The 21,029-nt window shown below is 39.7% G+C and overlaps 1 protein-coding gene across 4 annotated transcripts in view; it reads right to left on the bottom strand.

Annotated features, from left to right (window-relative positions):
• SHPRH (SNF2 histone linker PHD RING helicase) overlaps positions 1 to 13,096 on the bottom strand; it is a 96,920-nt gene extending 83,824 nt beyond the window's left edge. For 2 of the 4 annotated variants that reach the window (XM_066373041.1, XM_066373046.1), the window contains exons 1-3: positions 12,890 to 13,073; positions 5,397 to 6,062; positions 2,743 to 2,869 (exon numbers count right to left, since the gene is read on the bottom strand). In XM_066373041.1, the coding sequence (XP_066229138.1) occupies positions 2,743 to 2,869; positions 5,397 to 6,029 (760 nt within the window). In that variant the 5' untranslated portion in view covers positions 6,030 to 6,062; positions 12,890 to 13,073. Of the gene's footprint in view, positions 1 to 2,742; positions 2,870 to 5,396; positions 6,063 to 12,400; positions 12,667 to 12,889 lie in introns of those variants that run through there. The other 2 variants (XM_066373042.1, XM_066373045.1) reach the window with 2 other exon arrangements.
• Positions 13,097 to 21,029: the final 7,933 nt, after the last annotated feature.

The raw sequence follows: 21,029 nt of genomic DNA, 5'->3' as shown, positions 1-21,029 counted from the left end.
TGTTTTTATAGCTCCCTAGAGCCGGCACATGCTTTGCCCATTGTGGATATTTCACAAACATTTGAGGAGATGAATGTATATACTCTATCTTTTGCAGTTTGTAAAAGAATAATTCATTTTACTTTTAGATCTTTATGTAAAAATTATTCATAGGCAGACATAATTTCTCTAATATGGCAAATACTAAAAAAGGCTTTTAGTAGCAGCTTTAGCCAACTAGGAGTAATTATGTAAATCAGTAATATAAATCTGTAAGAATATCAGATTCATTTGTTGGACACAACTTCCATGTGGAAGATTTGTGCCTACTATATATAACATGAAAAAAATTCAAAATCTTGAACAAATTAACCCCATTTAGCTAATAATTTATTTCTGAATTGTTTCAAAAAGGACTATATACTTTTATAAGACACACCTCATATGCTCTAGAATGAAGTGTACCACAAAACACAAAATTTACCTTTTTTAATAAAAAATATGCCATGAAAGATTTTTTTTTTACAGGGACAGAGAGTCAGAGAGAGAGAGAGAGAGAGAGAGAGAGGACAGACATGAATGGAGAGAGATTAGAAGCATCAATCATTAGTTTTTCGTTGGGACACCTTAGTTGTTCATTGATTGCTTTCTCTCATGTGCCTTGATCGCGGGCCTTCAGCAGACTGAGTAACTAACCCTTTGCTCGAGCCAGCGTCCTTGGGTCCAAGCTGGTGAGCTTTGCTCAAACCAGATGAGCCTGCGCTCAAGCTGGTGACCTCAGGGTCTTGAACCTGGGTCCTTCGCATCCCAGTCCGGTGCTCTATCCACTGCGCCACCACCTGGTCAGGCCCATGCAAGATTTTTAAAACTTTATAATTAATGTTTATTTTTATGTTTGGTTATTTCAGATTGTTACTGTAGTTGTATAATTGTAGTTGATAACTAAATCGATGTGTTCCTTTGAAATCCTTTGAAGTTTTACTTCGAAAAGTGCGTATTGTATTCTTTATTTTTTATATTTTTCTTAAGTGAGACGCTGGGAGGCAGAGAGACAGACTCCTGCATATCCTTGACCAGGATCCACCCGGCATGCCCACTAGGTGGTGATGCTTTGCCCATCTGGGTCCGTTGCTCCACTGCAGCCGGAGCCAGAGCCATCCTCAGTGCCCAGGCCAACTCCCTCCAGTAGAGCCTTGGCTGAGGAAGGGGGAGAGAGAGACAGAGAGAAGGGAGACGGGGAAGGGTGGAGAAGAAGATGGTAGCCTCTCCTGTGTGCCCCGGCCGGGAATCGAACCCGGGACTTCCACACGCCAGGCCGACGCTCCACTGAGCCAACTGGCTAAAGCTGCATACTGTATACTTTTTAAAAGGCAAAATAATGGGCCGTAGCCGGTTGGCTCAGCAGTAGAGCATTGGCCTGGCGTGTTGAAGTTCTGGGTTCAATTTGCGGCTGGGGCACACAAGAGAAGTGACCATCCGCTTCTCCACCCCTCCCCTTCTCTTTCTCTCTATCTCTCTCTTCTGTTCCCACAGCCAAGGCCCCACTGGAGCAAAGTTGGCCCAGGTGCTGAGGACGGCTCCATGGCCTCCGCCACAGGGCTAGAATGACTCCCAGCACAACGCCCCAGATGGGCAGAGCATCGCCCCGGGGTGGGCATGCTGAGCAGATCCTGGTCAGGCGCATGCAGGAGTCTGTCTGCCGCCCCCTGCTTATCACTTTGGGTGGGGGTGGGGGGGTGGAAGGGGAAGGCAAGATAATGAATCTGTCTTAACTTTTAAAAGTATACGTCTTTAAAAGCATTTCTTCCAATTCTGAAGCCAGAGATCATTCTTCCTTTTAAGACTTTAATATGCAAAATGATTTACTTTGATTAGCATTATGAAACTTTACAAAGAATGTCCTGAACAAACAACCTAACAATCAAGCCAGAAACTTATTTTCTAAGTATTTCTGTGTGAAGACTTGCACCTGAAATAATGGTGCCCCACCACGGGCAGGGCTTGAGGAATCTGAGCCGTTTTCCAGTAGTGTTGATGGGCTGCACCAAGCTATCCGCACTCTCCCTTGGGAACCAATGGCGGACACCGGAAGCTGCAGTCCTGACCAAAGATGCAATGCCTTGCCAAGAAATAGTAGCAAAATTAACTGGCCTTTTAAGAAGCAGGCTCTTGACGTTGTCAGACTAAAAAGGAGAGGTAGAACAAAGGCCAGCAAAAAACCTCTGGCCACAACAAAGTAAAAACACAGGAATATTATGAAAATTCCAATCAGCTCAGATCCCTTTAGACTAGGGGTCTCAAACTCAACTCAGCATGTGGGCCGCAGAGCAAGATCATAGCCGTTCAGCGGGCCGCACTAGGTCTACAAAAGGCAACTGTTAAGCAACACTTTTCAGTGTCACAAAACGACCAGAAACTGTAGTTCGTGGATTAGTCTGCGGGCCGCAAAAAATTGTTCGGCGGGCCGCATGTAGCCCGCGGGCCACGAGTTTGAGACCTCTGCTTTAGACTCTGCCTATTGACTCTGCAAACATTTCTTGCCCATTTACTCTAAGCTATGCATACTATTAAGCAAATAAGTCCACAAATTATATTAGCGGGGGCATTTCAAAAAAGTATAATTTTGTCATACAGAGACTTTACGGAGGTTAATTTTTATTATGGTTTTACTAGCTGTTTTTTTCTGGCTGTTATAAATAGGACTTAGAGCAAAACCCACAACTCTTAAGTAATAGCAATTTTTAAGTTTACTTTAAAAATTACCTGGAATAAAATTGTATAACTTTTCCATCACTTTCTTCATGAGTTGACTGAACTTTTTCATTCTTGAATTTGCATCACTGAAAAAGTCTAATTTTGCTAGGCCATCTTCCAAAAGATAAATTCCAACCTACAAAGAATTAATCAGTACAGAAGTATTTTTAATTGTACTATGCCACACTTTGAGAATATAAGAAAAATATTTTTTACCATCACCACTTTTAAAGATATTCATGGTATTTGCCCCACAAACACCAATTATATATCTATCAAATCTCCCTCACATATTTTCACTTTCAATAACAAATCCATTTCCCAAAAGCAGTGCCTACTCTGTGTGATGCACCCTTCAGGTTGCTAGAAAAAAAAAAAACTTCCCTAGCTGGAACCACACCAGGGAGGGTATGAGAGAGCATCAATTCTACTGATCAAGTCAACGGTTTCCAAATGTGACGAGCATCAGAACAATCAAGTGACTTTGGCTAATAATACAGATTCACCCAGAAGATTCTGACACATACGCCAGGAGTTAGATTTGGGAATCCCTATTACTACATCAAACACTTCAATGTACAGGAAAACTGAACTTAATTGTTTTATATCTCAATTCTGGTGAAGCAACACAGTATGAAGTTATACAGTCAAATATTGAATATGAATAATAGCATTGGTATTTAGAGGCTAAATAAACAGCCAAATAGTTCATCTGTTTTGACCGAAGTGTTCTTATTTGTAGAATGGAAAGAAGCCCACATAACGTAGCCTGGATCATCTTGAAGACTTCCAAATGGCAGATACTCAGGAAGTGGTTTCCTCCCTTCCCTCTACCACCTGGGCCCCATTTCCTAAGCACTGAGATTCTCATGTTCTTTCACTCAAGAACAAGACTCCAACCCAGCATTATACAGGAATGTGTGGCAAAGATTACAATTCATTAACATTTTTACCTTGGCTTGTTCACTTAGAGATGGCAGCATTTAAATAGCTATAAAAATCAAGATCGGGGAACACAGAATAGGTCAAAACCTGGATTGTGAGGCAGGTGGACAGAACACAGATACAAATCCATGAATTCTTACTTGTTATCGCGGAGCCACAATTTTGATATGATCAACAAAGAAAGAGAAGCTTGGTTGCAGAGTTGCACTGTTTATGGAATGATTAATTATAATCTAATGCTGCTAAATTTTCTCCTTTTCTACGGTCTATTCTGAAACTATAAACAGGGCTAAAATGCAATTGTTTTTTAGTGTGAGAAATGCAGCAGTTTTCATTTGAACAAAAGTGAATTCAACATAGAATTTTTTTCCCTTTCAACTTTTAGTATGAAGGCATACTGACCTGCATCAAGTTTACAAAGTACACCTACTTACATTATTCCACCTGATTCTCAACACAATTGTATGAGGTAAAAAAGGATGGATATTATTTATATTTGATACAGAAAGAAGCTGCAATTAGAGCATTTTAATGATTTACATAGTTACTTGGCTAGTGAATAGCAGAGCGTGAAATGAATGATAAGTTTATTTATTCATTTACTGAAATCTCTTCAGTATCAGGTGTTTCACTAAGCTGCGAAGGTAAGACTTCACAGTCTAGTGAGGGAGAAGGACCTAAAATGTAAGTGCGCTACAAGTGACCAAGCCAAGTTAAGCATATGCATCGGGTATGATAGGGAAGAGCATGTTAAAACCATCCTGGGAGTTGAAGAAGAGTGCTCCCTAGATAAAGTGAGCTCTGAGCTGAATATTAAAGAATGACCAGGAATTACCTGGTCATATTAGGGAAGAGGAAGGGGACAACCCAGGCAGAGGGAACCAAGAAAGCAAAAGCAAACATGCAGAAAGATGGCACGAAATGTGTAGAAAACAAGTCAACCAGAAATTTCTTGAACCAAATAAAAAGCAGGTTGATAAAAGATGAGGCTGGAGGAGCAGACCAGGGTCTCCCAGAGGAAAGACCAGTACGCCAGGTTATGCTCAATACTGCAGGCAGTAAAGAATAAAATTCCACCTGCATTTCATATTAAACTCTTCCAGGGACAAAGTAGATGGAGGAGTTGAAAGGCAAGCAGGGAAATGGTTCAAGGATTGCAATCGGAGGAGGAAGAGATCACAAGGACTAAGACAAGTCAGTAGGAGTAGAGCTGCAGGGAAGGAACCAGGAGGATAGCCTTGAAAAAATTTAGCCTGAAAATAATTAGCTACAATAGTCATCCCCAACCTTTTTTGGGCCACGGTCCGGTTTAATGTCAGAAAATATTTTCACGAACCGGCCTTTAGGGTGGGACGGATAAATGTATCACGTGACCGAGACAAGCATCAAGAGTGAGTCTTATAGACGGATATAATAGAGGGAATCTGGTCATTTTTAAAAAATAAAACATCGTTCAGACTTAAATATAAATAAAACGGAAAGTAAGTTATTTATTCTTTCTCTGTGGACCAGTACTGGTCCGCGGCCCGGGGGTTGGGGACCACTGAGCAACAATATAGATATGTATAATTCATAGTTATTGAAAGTCCAAAATAAAGTATACTTTCAAACTTAATAAGAGGTTTGTTGCTGGCATTTCAGATCTTCTATCTTAGGTAACTTTAGAAAGGACTACCCAAGGCAGAAGACCCTTAAAAGACACCATAGAAACTGGGTACCTTAATAATGTGATCTCCTTCTGGTTTCTGGTGAAGCTTTATTTTTCTCTTCTTCTGCAGCCAGCCCAAATCTTCTAACAGTTCACCACTGAAGGATGATTCCACTAGAATGCCCTTGACACAAACACTGATTGGCTCACTGAGTCCTTTTTTCTGTTTATCTACATCTGTGCATTCTGAATGGAAATAGACCAGGAACTGATTGCTGGACTCTGAACTCATCAGTGTAAAGCTTCTTTCAGAACAATCTTCCACTAAACTCTGTTCGGGAAGAAGCTGAAGAGTGAACTCGCCTAGAAACGCTTTCCAAGAATGATCAAAGTGACAGGGAGAAATCACAACATTCAGCTTCACAGACGAACGGGAAAGGCTGTCACCAGTCTCTTCTTTATCGACTGATTCTGAGTTGCTCACTGCCCCTGCATACCTTCTTCTACCTCTGGGAGCCACTTCCTCTTTCCCACAGTCCTCCAGGATGACGCAAATGGCAGAGGAGGTGTCAGAGCCGGAGGACGGGTGCTCGTCGTCAGTGAGCACCTCGTCCCTTCTGTCCTCGTGCATATTCCAACGCAGCTGCTGCTGCTTCTCCTCGTCGACCCTGACTGGGGGGGCCCGTTTCCGTCGGCTGCTCATTTTTCACTTTCTCTTGGTTAGGAAACGTGAACTCTAGAAGACAAATGCAACAGTAGGCATTCCAAGAGATAATTTTAGTATTAAAGTGCCCCCAGATGAGAAATTCAGCATAAACTAATATTCCACATACACATAACATGAAACCTTCAGAGATACAAAAAGCAATGAATAAATAAATGTGTTAAATAAGTCAATACTGACCATATAAAATAAATTCTAAAACTACATTTAACAAGCAGCATGGCAGCAAATTTCTCAAATATCCTGGAAATGCATTTTAGTAACATGTAAACTCATATCGTCACTACAGAATTTCAAATGTTTTAAAATCCCAAATGCTTATCAAAGCTTCACTTGATCCTTACATAGCTTAAAAATCCCTAAACATGTATCTTCTCTTTCAAAAGAGGAAGCTAAAAATGTGGAAATATATTTCTTTTTTTGTGGATTAACAGATAAAATGGATAAGAAGGATAGTTGGGCAAGGCATAAGGTGGTGATGGCAACCAGGGAAAATAAATCAGACTAAATAAACGAATCAAGGCCCTGGCCAGTTGGCTCAGTGGTAGTGTCGGCCCGGTGTGTGGATGTCTCTGGTTTGATTCCTAGTCACAGAACACAGGAGAAGCGACCATCTGCTTCTCCATTCCCTCTTTCCCTTCTCTCTCTTAGTCTTTCTCTCTTTCCCTCCTGTAGCATCAGCCCTGGGCACTGAGAATGGCTCCATGGAGCCTTCACCCCAGGTGCTAAAAATAGCTCAGTTGTGAGCACCACCCCAGATGGGCAGAGCATTAGCCCCAGATGGGGGTTGCTAGGTGGATCCCAGTTGAGGCACATGTGGGAGTCTATCTGTCCTCCTCTCACTTGGAAAAGAAAAAAAAAATCAATCAATAAGAGAATAAAAAGAAAAGGTATGGAAAAGAAAGGTTTCCTATCTCAAAAGAGAGAACTGGTCTGAAGGCAGCTTATATGAGGTAGGCCCCAAAGTACACTTTTTCCAAAATAATAGCCAATATCTGCACAAAACAGAGTAACTCACAGAGATTAAGTCATAACGTAATAATGATGTTGGTACTTATTTTGACCTATCCCAACCATGTAGCTGAAAAAGAAAAAAAGAAGTGTATAATCAATTGAAAATTGGCTTCAAGCACAGTTTAAGAAATACTTTCTACAATTAATTCCACTTCTGAATAAAGTCCAATCAATAGGGATTGCTGCACCCCCATTATATATTCAACACTGCTATATTTTAGGAAAGGATATGAAAGAAGTGTAAGTCAAACCACGGTCATTAATTCAGTATCAACAATAACTTTTGTTTTTGTTTCTTCAATCTGAGTACATAGAGCAGCCTACATCCCTCTACCCCCACCCCTAATTACTATGCTCCAAATCTAGGAGAAAATGGGAAATGTGTTTTAAACAAACAATTCAGAAACACATAGTCCTATTTAACCCTTTGAGTAGTGAGTTCTTTTCATGCTCGCTGACCCCCGGGAGTGAGTTTTTTTTTTTGTTGTTTTTTTTTAAAAAATGAAACTAGTTCCAGTTAGTTTTATTAACTTAAAATCATGTTTGATAACCAATTTATGGAAACAAGAAGAACATACATTTGCCTGCATGCCTTTACTGCTCCAGTTCAAAGTTTAAAGATGTACGTGTATGATCATACTCTGGATAGGAGGCACAAGGACGTACATGACGTTTGTACTACTCAAATGGTTAAAACTACAATAACAGCAACCAAAAAAAAAAAGGCCATCAGGGAAAAATCTCAGTTGAGAAACTTCTAGGAATTCCTAAAAACGCCAGGGAATCAGACTGAACAGCTATGTGGTGGTATGAATTAGCACCAAAGATGGGAGCATCACCCAGAGGGCTTCCATGAGCAGTGGGGACGGAGCTGACCGTAGAACCCAAAGTGGGCCCAGGGCTACAAACAGAGATAATAATGGAGCAACAAAGTGGGAACTGGCAAGCAGCTGTGGTGGGGTATCTATGTTCTGGGAAAACAGTGCCTGAACTGAAAAGATATCCATTGTTACTGAGTCCAGAAGAAAAAGCACAGGACAATGGACTCTGCCTATAGAGAGGTTTCCCCCATTATCACTGAAGGGAATAGGAAGCAAGTCTCAGCAGCTCCTTCTGATCCTTCTCTTTGGCAAACTGTACAAGCCAAAACAATGAAAGTGAAACAGGAATCTCAACTGCAAAGATGAGCTCACAATCAACTATCAAACATTAAGGGAGCTTCACCAGGAAAATAAATCAACACAGAAAGCTTTCACCCAAGGAAACAGATGAAGCACTCTATACAATCAACATCATCACACACTCAGGGACGTAACATACTGTTATTTGAGACAGGATTTGTATGTGGAATATATAAAGAACTCTTGCAAAACAGTAGTAAGACAAAAAGCCTTAAATAAAATGAACAAAAATTTTTAACACATCAGCAAAGATGATGTGCAAGTAGCAACTAAGCATATGAAAATATTTTGGCCCTCATTAGTCATCAAGGAAATGCAAATTCAACCCACAAACTACTATTAGAGATTACAGGTCCATGCCCTGGTGGATGGCTCAGCTGGTTAGAGCACTGTCTGGAAGTGTTGGGTTCCTGGAGGGTTTCCTGGTCACGGGCACATATAGGAACAGTTTGATGTTGCTGTCTCTCTCTCTCTCTCCTTCTCTCACTGAAATCAATCAATTAATACAAAGAAATTATATATCCACTAGATTGGTTAAAATGAAAGACTGAACTCAACCAGAATTAAACTCCATATATTCCAACAGGAAAACTTGGTCAATTTCTTATAAAAGTAAATATAGACTTTCTGCAGAGCCTCATTTTCCCACTCATAGGCAATTATTAAAGAAAAATATAAACACAGATTCACAAAAGAGACTTAAAACTTTAATGTTAAAAATACTCTTATTATTCAAAGTCCTAAACTGGAAAAATCCAAATGTCCATCACCCAGTAAATAAAAACATGAAAAACGACTCTATGATTAAACTACTGTTACAACATACAACAACATGGATAAAGTTTAAAGCATTATGCTAAGTAAAGTAAGCCAGACATGTAACTACTACATCTTGTATGATTCGATTTACATTAATTCTTTTTTTTTTTTTTTTTTTTTTTTTTTTTCATTTTTCTGAAGCTGGAAACGGGGAGAGACAGTCAGACAGACTCCCGCATGCGCCCGACCGGGATCCACCCGGCACGCCCACCAGGGGCTACGCTCTGCCCACCAGGGGGCGATAATCTGCCCATCCTGGGCGTCGCCATGTTGCGACCAGAGCCACTCTAGCTCCTGAGGCAGAGGCCACAGAGCCATCCCCAGCGCCCGGGCCATCTCTGCTCCAGTGGAGCCTTGGCTGCGGGAGGGGAAGAGAGAGACAGAGAGGAAAGCGCGGCGGAGGGGTGGAGAAGCAAATGGGCGCTTCTCCCGTGTGCCCTGGCCGGGAATCGAACCCGGGTCCTCCGCACGCTAGGCCGACTACATTAATTCTTGAAAAGCAAATACCTAGTGATAGAAAGCAGATTAGTGGTTACCTGCAGCCAGGAAATGGGAAGACGTGATTAACAGCCAAGGAGCAGGACAGAAAACTTTGGGGTGACAAAAATGATTTACTGGTGATTACATGATTGTATGCATTTATGATAACTCATCAAATTGTTGAATTTAATTATATGGAAATTATACCTTTAATAAAGGATTTAAAAAGCAAAAACAATAACAACAACAACAAAAAAAACAGATACAGGGATTTAAAATGTGTAAGAGAATATTAAGAATGGCTTTACTCTAATAAACTTGAAATGTAGATAAAAGGGGTAGTTTACCTATAAAATATAAATGAATAAAACTGGTTCAAGAAATAGAAAAATCTAAGAAATAACCATAAAGGAAACTGAGGGAGTATTATTCACCTGCCTAAACTCTACCTCACTTCCTTGCTTTTGCTGACAGAATCTTTCCCTTATTTCGGAAGGGTGGTTGTTGTTTCTGTTGATGTTGTCCCATAAGGTTGCTGCTAGCTGCAGGTGGCTATTTTAAGTAAGATTAAATATTATAAACTCAGATCCTCAGTCTCAGTAGCCACACTCTGAAGTACTCAATAGCCATGTGTGACTAATGGCTACTGCTTAGGCAGTACAAATATAGAACATTCTCCAAAGTACAAAAAGTCTATTAAAAATGCTGGTCTATGTCAATCATGAGGAGCCCATTCCCTAGCCAGGCTGGGTTCATGAGTATGCAGGTAGATAGATTATAATCAATCTCTGACTACAGGTACTGTAAAGTATACATGGTAACAGAAATTCAGCACATAGCGAATGGAGTTGCTATTATCAACATACTGAGAATACTATAAGCTATATTTTACAATAACCAAATTTAATGTGGCAGGATGGCAGAGCATAGATCAGACTGTCTCAAACTTGACTGCATATTAGGATCACCTGTGGAAACTTTAAAAAATTCTAATGCCCAGGTACTACCCCAACCAATTAAACCAGAACTGAGCATGCATTTATTAAAAAAAAAACAAACCCAAAATCCAAAAAACCTTGATTTGGTTGATTCTTTTCCCATAGGATCTCTATCCAGGGATAAACTACTCAATAACCATAACGTAAATTAGAAGCTAACAAGCCAAATTCTGGTATATCTCTAATCATATTCTAAATCCTTCTGGTTTTCTTCACACCATATAAATCCCACCTTTGATGGATCTACTTCTTCCTCCTTCTTAAAAAGCAATGTTAGTGTAAAACATGATTAAATGCGGTTTTCTATATGGACTGAATGAACTTTTACTGACCTGCATTTAAATGTAAATTCCTTTTGCCTGAAATGCTTTCACACTTTTTCTGACTGTCAGTACCCTAATCTTCCCTCAAACCCCTCCAAGATCAGGCCCGCTGAGTTAAGGGCCTCTCCTCCTAGATCCCAACTGCTACATTGCTCCCCAACTGTTTGACTATGAACTACTTGAAAGCTGGGCAGGCACAGTATCCTATTCAGCATTGTACCTTCAATGCCAAGTCAGTGCCAGGATGGAAGTGATACACAAAATAAGGTGAAACAAAGATCTCTAACTCCATGAATACCCTCCCTTTTTTAAAGGACCTAACAGTACTTGACTCACATTTCTTTTTGGACAAGTCTCTTAACCACATTCTAGAAGACTGCAGGTAATGTGAAACTATTCTTTACTATTTCTGGCCCAGAATTAGACAGACAAAACTGACCGGCCCTGTCTCTTTAACCGAAAACAGAGATGGCTAAAAAAACAAAAATCTTAAGTAAATAAGACAAAAAAAAAAGGAATATCAATTAAACTTAAATTCAGATTTCTCCTCCCTATCAAATTATAATCCCTCATTAAAATACACAAATCCTGAATTACAACAAATCTATGGTCGACCTGGGTTTAGATGTTAAAGGCAAAGGAATGTACCTTTGCTACGTGTATAGATCCAAGGTGAACCCTATATAAGTAAAGCCCAATCACTACTGATGGCTAAAAAGCTACCACAATCTTCTGTTGTGATAACTCCAGCAGGATGAGAGAATTTTCATTTGTTGAACCCTAAAGTGTGTTAGTCATACAAACTTGAAAAATGCCTTCATAAGCAGCTTTTCTCCCCAAATCCTTCTAGCCTGAACACTTCATAAAAGTTTTTCTTAAATAATTCTGTAAATATAATTCTTTTAAGCTGAGCATAAAGAAAATATGAATGTCACTGCTTCTCTCAGAAGTAAATTATTTTATTCTCCACTTCCAGCTTCTTGCCTCACTGGTCCTGCAAAGCTCTAGCCAGTCAAGGCGCCCTTAGCCCACTGCTGCTCACTACTGTTCCGTTTCCAGCATGGTTACCGAATAGAAACCAACTAGCCTTTCTGGTGACAATACAGACACCAGGGATCATTTCTATTCATGGAAATTCCATCATTCCTGCTATTACCCGACAGAATAATTAAAAATCAATGTATTGACTAAAAAATTATTTTATGTTGTTCGTTGAGAGCCTCAAATTAATTTAAAAACAAGGTGGAAAACACCAAATATCTAAAATTTATACTTGGTGCCTAATGTCAAGTCACTGGGTAAAAAAGGCACAAGCTTAATAGTCATTACTTAATAATACTGCATATCTGACAGTGACCATCAATCATTAGATAACATATCTCTGTTCATAAAGCTGGCAACTACCACAGAGTCAAAATACACAACGTGCGAGCGTGGTTCTGGATGCGAAGGTAATTAATCGGCCTCCGAGGGTAACTGAGAACTTTCAGACTAACTCAGAAGCCTCGGCCGCCCCCCTTTGACTCCTCGCCTACCAAGAAGCCAGGCGGCTGACCAGTTCCAGCCTCCAGGGGGATGCGCCTTCGGCGAACGGTGACCCACCCACTCCGCTTGCTTCCGAAAGACCCAAAAGCAGTTCGGGGAGTCGGAGCAGGGTTGTCAGCGCCCGGTCGCTCCACGCAGGCCGAGCAATCAAGCGACCACGAGGCCGAGGACCGCGACAAAAGCCCCTCGGACGCTCAAGCAAAACCTCGCAGGCGCAGGCCCCCCGGGGAGAAGCACGGCCTCCTTTCCCACGACTCCACCTCCTCCCGGGGAGGCGGTCGCGGCCCAGCGGCCCAGCGGCCCGCACGGCTGGGGCCGGGAAGGGCCGGGAAGACTCGCGCGGCGGCTCCCTCTTAGCCCTGTAGCTTCCCCGGCTGCAGAGCGACCGAGTCCTCCCTCCTCGGAGCCTCCGTCTCTATCTAGAGATGTCTTCCATACTCGAACTCTGACCCCTGACCCTCCGCCACCCGAGCGCCTACCTACAAGGCTTCTCCAAGCCTCTTGAGACTCTTTGCACCAAGGCCCTATAATGTCCCCGCAAGTCACCAGGCACGCAGTCGTCACACACCCAACATCCGCTGAAGGTGGACACGCGCGCTTTAGGCCGGCGTGTCGAGTTCCCCGGGGAGCCAGAAACCACAGCGTCTAGCTGCCGGGGGCGCGCTGGACCGTGGGGTCAAAGTGTACGCGCACGTCGACTTGCCCCGCCCCCTTCCCCTGGCCGTGGCTTCCAGAACCACTTCTACGCAAGTCCACGGGATGAACGACTGCGACAGGCTACAGTTGGAGTCTCGCGGTAGCTCTGTCCACAACAGTAGAAGTCACAGGATTGGCTGGAACCTCCAAGGAGGAGGTGGGCTCTAAGCAAATGTAAATATAGGCGGCTCTCCCAGCTGAAGGGGCGGGGCGCGCCTTAAAGCGAGTGCCGGCAGCCTTTTGGCGCTTTAATAATGAAGATAGTATATAGAGACTACAAACGCACTTTTGTTTAATTGCTTCTAGAAGACTGGCACTAGTTAGAGTCTGATGAAACTTATCTCCCTCTATAATATTATTTTAAAAGACTTTCCAGTGTAATGTGAGTAAATATTTTAAGTGGAGAGAACTACAGGTATTGTGCTGAATGAAGGTGGCCTTCATTTCTTCCTTTTCTTCACTGAGAGTTAGCCGCTTTCTCATGGAGGTAGGCTGAAGCTTAGTTCTCTTCGGATAACTCTGATGAGAGGCGTCAGCACCAAGAGCCTGTAAAATAACCCCCAGGAACTAGCGCGTGCTCAGTGGTTAGTGCGTCCCTGCTAAGCACGCGGCGTCCTGCTTGGAGGGGCGTCTGGCAGGTGCGATCGCAGAAGCACTAAAGTGAGTTTCTGCCGAAGGGAGCTTATGTTGTAGTTGCAGAGACAGTCCAGAGTGGGTCCCTATCCTTCTTTGTACGGAACTTCATCACAGACCTCTGAGATACAGTAGTTTGAAAGAAGCTATTTACATAAACAAAACGCTGTAAAATCCGATGCAAATCGGTTATTCTATCCCAGGCTTCAAGAAGCAAGTTGAAAAAGTGCTAATGTTGGAGTAATGGGCAAGCCGAGTCCCTCCTTTATTGGAGAACCTATCATTTTACTAAGTACAGGGCATAATGGAACCTTTCTTTTGGAAATGTAATTTGAAAGTCAATATCTAAATGCATAGCGTGCTGTAAAACGTTATCTTTGATAGTTTTATGTCATTTCTCACTATTGGAGCAGAGATTTAAACTTATAGTTTGAGTCAGGCTGGGATCGGGCCAGAGGTGGATTTAACCAGGCGTGCGCCCTGGGCCTGGACTTCTGAAGGGCCCTGCAAAACGCCAACTTTACACTTTTTTCTAATGACACCAAGTTTGGTTTCATATGTGCATTTTTTACATTAATAATACATAATAATTTTTATTTAAAAATGTGGTTAACATGTATTTTTATTTTCCCTGTCTCTCTTTTTTTTTTAAGGGGCCCAATATTTTCCTCTGTACCCCGAGCCTCAACCGACCTTAATCCGTCTCTGGGACAGGCAGAAATATTAAACAAAAAAATAAGTGTAGCATTATTTTCTCTTTGTTCACCGTGACTGGTATAATTAAGCTCTATAGACATAATTATTCTTATCCTGCGTGAAATATTAAACTACAATATTAAACTGTGTTTGGAGATGTAATTTTAACTATAGAGAGGGTCTTCTACACAATATCATTCAGCAGTTACAATTAAACGAAATTCTTCTCTTAAATTTCCAATGGTATGTTCAATCCTGTAATTACAAAGTGCCCTGTATATTCTTTGAAATGTTTTTCTGTGTAGTAGTGTTTTACAATATTAGAATCACTAGAGCTAATTTCAGGAGGAAAAAAAAAGGTTCTTCTTTGCACCTTAGCTTTCTGGAAGCTCCCAACTGTGAAATACTTGTTGACCCCTGACAACACCGAGTTCCTCCACCTATTAGATGCTAAAGATCTAATAGCATTCCACAAATGGGAGTTAATTTTGGACTTGAACCAATCAGTGAAGTAGTTTGTTCAGAGAGTTCAACTGCTCCTTCTTGAAGCTATAAATTTGATGACAGGCCACTTGCTTCCTTGTGTGGTCTCACTAGACCAAGGCTACAGATCCAGTTCTTTTTGGAGACACTTAGCTTTATTCTAGCTATAGCCCTAACTCGGGTCATCTATTTTACAAATAAATGTTGTAAATTATCTTCAAGGAGAAGAACTGGTTGAGAGGAAGTAAATGAGTTAATACAAATTTAAGTGCCTTTGGGGGCAGAAACAGTATTATTAATGATTTATGAAAACTTTATGTTTTGCAAAGCCATTTAATGGTTACATTTTTATTCATACAATGACAATATTAGATATTCAAAATTTTCATTTTACAGGAGAGAAATATGAGACCCAGAGAAATTTAGTGTCTTGCAACAGTTCAGCTCTAAGAGAACAGGAGGACCTACAATTCCTCTTGACTCCTCTGTCTAGGTGGTTGCCTTTTATCATAAAGTCATGATCTCTATCAAATAAAAATAAACAGTGTTTCACCAACCTTCCTAGGTTGACATTAGAAAAATGATGACCCAAGGTTGTGTATATCAACAATAAGATCGTTCAGGGCCAGTATTATTTTTTCCTTACAAAGATCATTAATAAAATTGCTTGAGAATTTATTCTATATTCCACTATGTTTGCCTGCTTTCTAGAAGTGAGTCTGTTGGCCACTCAGTATAATCAAGGCTTTCCAAAGATGAATCTCTGTTGTCGTTTCCTCCACCCCCAACCTGTTGAGGACTGCTTTCCCTCCTCCTGACAAGTTGAAAATATGAGGGTTAAAGTCAGTATTCCAGAATGAATTGCAGGGTCCAAATCTATTGTTAAACTGTGTGTAGTAGTCACAGAGAGTGAGAGGAAGAAACATGGTCTTTGAAAATTGGTGCTGGCAGATGTAATCAGCTGTGCTGAAAGGGAGTGGTGTGGTTCAAACATGAAATGTTCCCAGAGGGACTGGGCATGCTTTGCTATAGCACGAGCAGGATTACAGATTACATTAGGATGAGAAGGTGTGCAACATGAATACAAACCTTTGTCTTTAGACTGTCACAGCTTTTCCTCAGGTTAGCTAAGGATAGGTTTATTACCTTTTAATTTAATTTGTCCTTGGTGATTTGCAGGTCGGATTTATTTCAAAGCCCAGAGTTTGTTCTATTCCCCTTGCTGCAAGTTAACACTGCAGACTGAAACCTCAGTGTATTCCTTATGCCTGTTATAATTTGTAAAGCAAAATTTGTGATCTGTACTCAGCATACTGCATCAAACATGAACTTATGACATGAGAAGGGAGTTCACTATTTTTTTCTAAGTGTTTGTTTTGGATGTTAGCAAACCAATGTTTACAAATAAGGCGAAAGCAAAGATAAGGTTGTAGCTGAATCTATTGGGTAAGGAAAGAGGTGAGATTATACTCCATACTTATCAATGAAGATAACATAATCTGTATCATTGGTCCCCTTCTCAGCCCCTCCCTTCTCTCTATTCCAAAATTTTACTTTTTCTAATGGAATATTGTTTTCCAACTAATTTTGTGAATATGGCCTCTTTAGTATTAAGGAATAGGAATTTGTAGATAAGTCTTTTGATGCTTATGCCTTACTTAATATTTATTATGCAGTTTTGAGAAAAATACAAGTAAATTTAAATAATTTTTCAGGGGTCTCGTGTCATTTTAATGTACAAAAATAGTGATGTAATAATTTCAAAATTAATTTAAAATCTCAAGAAATCTTGGTCATACTAGTGTTAGCATAAAATGATGCTTGCCAGAGAATAAAGAACCTTCCCAAAGCTTCCATTCACTAGAAGGGCAGCTCTATGCTCAAACTTCAGCATCTGTCTATTGGTTAGGTCAATTCTTAGAACAATGACAAAATTAGATCCCAATTTAACTTTCTTCAAACCCTGTTAAACTTTCAAATTCTTCTTTGGGCCCTTAAATAAATACTTAAATACTACACACTAGTACTATATAATGATCAATTATGTCCATATGCCATAACATCCCATCTTGATTATTTGTTCTGGAGAAATGATTTTCAAAATCCAAACTAAACCAAACCATTCAACATTCCCAGATAATTCTAGTGAGTTAAATTCAAAGACAGATGTTTGGAGCCACTTGAGTAGATGATCTCCAAATTATGACCTAATAATTAAAAAAATCAGTGGTTAAAAATAAGCTAATATAAATCTAGCCAATATTTTCTATAGCAACAATATTATAAACCAGGGCTGCAATCTTGGAAACCCATTTCTGTGCCTTAAAAAGAACAAAGTTATATTCACAAAAAATGAACTCAAGTGGACTGCAGACCTAAATGTAAAATGAAAGACTGTAAAACCCCTAGATGACAACATAGGAGAAAACCTAGATGGCCTTGGGTATGGTGATGACATTTTATGTACAACAACAAAGGCATGATCCTTGAATGAAATAATTGATAAGTTGGACTTCATTGAAATTAAATCTTCTGCTCTGTAAATTAACAACTCAACAACATCAAAGGAATTATAAGAAAAGTCACAGACTGGGTGAAAATATTTGCAGAAGACATACCTGATAAAAGGCTGTAACTAAAATAAGGAGTTAAGAAATACACAAGACAAAAAAAAAAGTAATAAAAACATAAAATGTGCTAGGGAGAGAGCAAAAAGGTGAAGCTTTAGAATGCAATCAAACTTAAGTTCTCATTAACTTAAAATGGACTATTAGAGATATTATATTATATTATATTATATTATATTATATTATATTATATGTAAGCCACAAAGTAAAAACCTATAGCAGATACACAAAGATAAAGAGAGAGGAATCTAAGCATACCACTGAAGAAAATCATGAAGTCACATAGGAAAAGAGCAAAAAAAGAAAAAAAAAAGAAAAATAGCTGTAAAACAGTTAACAAAATGGTAATAAATACTTATCAAAAATTATTTTAAATGTAAATGGATTAAATTCTCCAGTAAAAAGACATAATGTGGCTGAATGGATAAAATATAAACAAAAAGTCCCATTGTATAATGCCTAGCAGGAACTCACTTTAGATGTAAGGAGACACACAGACTAAAAGTGAAGGGGTAGAAAAAGATATTCTTTGCAATTATAGATCAAAAGAAAACTGAGGTAACTATATTTATAACAGTTAAAATAGACTTTAAAATAAAGACTGTAATAAGAGACATAAAAGAGTATCACATAATGATAAAGGGACCAGTCCAACAAAGGGATATAACATTTGTAAATAATTATATACCCAATATAGGAGCACCTGAATATATGAAACAAATATTATATACCTAAAAGAAGAAATGGACAGAAAACAATAACAGAAGGGGTATTATATATTTCACTTACATTAATGCATAGATCATCCAGACACAAAAAATAAAGAAATATCATCCTTAAATGACATGTTAGATCAAATAGACTTAGCAACTATGTAGAGAACATTTCATCCCAAAGCAACAGAATACACATTCTTTTCAACTGCACATGGAGCATTTTTCAGAATAGGTCATATATGAAGCCACAAAACAAGTCTTAATATATTTAAGAAAATTGAAATCATATCAAACATCTTTTCTGAACACAAAGTGAAACTAGAAATCAATTAAAAGAAGAAAACTGAAAAATTTGCAAATATGTGGAGATTAAACAACATGCTTCCACACAATCAATTGATGAAAAAAAATTAAATGAGAAGTAAAAAATACATTGAGACAAATGAAATTGGAAATACAACATAACAAAATTTATGGGATGCATCAAAAGTAGTTCTAAGAGAGAAGTTTATAGCAGTAAATGCCTACAAAATCTCAAATAAACAACAATAGATAAATAATATAGAATAATACAATAAATAAGTTATAATTATATAATAATCTCAATAGATACAAAACATCTTTTGACAAAATTAACATCTATACATGATTAAAGCTCTCTCTCTCTCAAAAAATAAAAAAGGGTATGGAAGGAACTTACCTTAACTCAATAAAGCTATATATGAAAAGCCCATAGCTAACATCTTATCCAAGGAGGAGAAACTGAAAGCTTTCTTTTGAAGATATGGTACAATGCAAGAATGCCTACCCTCACTACTTCTAGTCAACATTGTACTAGGAAGTCCTAACCAGAGCAATGAGACAAGAAAAAATAAAATAAATAAAAAGCAGTTAAATTAGAAAGAAAAAAGTAAAACTATGTCTGTTTGAAGGTACATGATTAATGATGTAGAAAAATTAAAAGACTCAAAAACAACAAAAAACTGTTACAGTTAAAAAATAAATTCAATATAATTGAAGGATAGAAAATTAACATACAGAAATCAGTTATTTCTATCTACAAACAAACAACTATATGAAAAAGAAATTAATAAAGCAATTGCAAGGCCCTGGCCGGTTGGCTCAGTGGTAGAGTGTTGGCCTGGCGTGCAGGAGTCCCGGGTTCAATTCCCGGCCAAGGCACACAGGAGAAGCGTCCATCTGCTTCTCCACCCGTCCCCCTCTCCTTCTTCTCTGGCTCTCTCTTCCCCTCCCGCAGCCAAGGCTCCATTGGAGCAAAGTTGGCCTAGGCGCTGAGGATGGCTCTGTGGCCTCTGCCTCAGGTGCTAGAATGGCTCTGGTTGCAACAGAGCAATACCCCAGATGGGCAGAGCATTGCCCCCTGGTGGGCATGCTGGGTGGATCCTTGTTGGGTCCATGTGGGACTGCCTTCCCGTTTCCAACTTCAGAAAAATACAAAAAAAAACCCAAACCAATTGCATTCACAATAGTAGCAAAAAGAATTAACTACTTGGGAGTAAACTTAACCAAAGAGGTAAAAGACTTATACATTGAAAATTATAAAACATTGATGAAACAAATCAATGGATAAATAGAAAAACATTCTGTGTTCATGGAGAAGAATTTACAATGTTAAAATGTCCATACTACCAAACACTGTCTAGAGATTCAATGCAAGCCCTATCAAAATCCCAATGGCATTCTTTTTTCTTTCTTTTTTTTTATTATTAAATTTAATGCCATGACATTGATAAATCAGGGTACATATATTAACAGAAAACATCTCCAGATTGTTTTGACATTTGATTATGCTGCATACCCCTCACCCAAAGTCAAATTGTCTTGCGCCACCTTCTGTCTGGTTCTCTTTGTGCCCCTCCCCTACCCCCACCCCCTCTCTCTCCTTTCTCGCCCCATCCCCTCCACCCGCCACCCCTGTTACCATCGCATTCTTGTCCGTGTCTCTGAGTCTCATTTTTATGTCCTATCTATGTGTGGATTCATATAGTTCTTAGTTTTTTCTGCTTTACTTATTTCAATCTGTATAATGTTATCAAGGTCTATTCATGTTATTGTAAATAATCCGATGTCATCATTTCTTATGGCTGAGTAGTATTCCATAGTATATATGTATCAAAGTTTTTTAATCCACTCGTCCTCTGACGGACACTTGGGTTGTTTCCAGATCTTCACTATTGTGAATAATGCTGCCACAAACATGGGGGTGCATTTCTCCTTTTGGAACCGTTCTATGGTGTCCTTGGGGTATATTCCTAAAAGTAGGATAGCTGGGTCAAAAGACAGTTTGATTTTCAGTTTTTTGAGGAATCTCCATACTGTTTTCCACAGAGGCTGCACCAGTCTGCATTCCCACCAGCAGTACAGGAGGGTTCCCTTTTCTCCACATCCTCGCCAGCACTTATTCTGTGTTGTTTTGTTGATGAGTGTCATTCTGACTGGTGTGAGGTGATATCTCATTGTGGTTTTAATTTGCATTTCTCTAATGATTAGTGATGTTGAGCATTTTTTCATCTGCCTGTTGGACATCTGTATGTCCTCTTTGGAGAAGTGTCTATTCATTTCTTCCCCCCCCCCTTTTTTTTTGTATTTTTCTGAAGCTGAAAACGGGGAGAGACAGTCAGACAGACTCCCGCATGCGCCCGACCGGGATCCACCCGGCACGCCCACCAGGGGGCGATGCTCTGCGGCGACCATAGCCACTCTAGCGCCTGGGGCAGAGGCCAAGGAGCCATCCCCAGCGCCCGGGC

This window comes from Saccopteryx leptura, chromosome 3 (genome assembly GCF_036850995.1).
Source record: "Saccopteryx leptura isolate mSacLep1 chromosome 3, mSacLep1_pri_phased_curated, whole genome shotgun sequence".
In the NCBI taxonomy this organism is placed as follows: Eukaryota; Metazoa; Chordata; class Mammalia; order Chiroptera; family Emballonuridae; genus Saccopteryx; species Saccopteryx leptura.
Note: the sequence above shows the minus strand (reverse complement) of the source record. Positions and strands in the feature narration are given on the sequence as shown.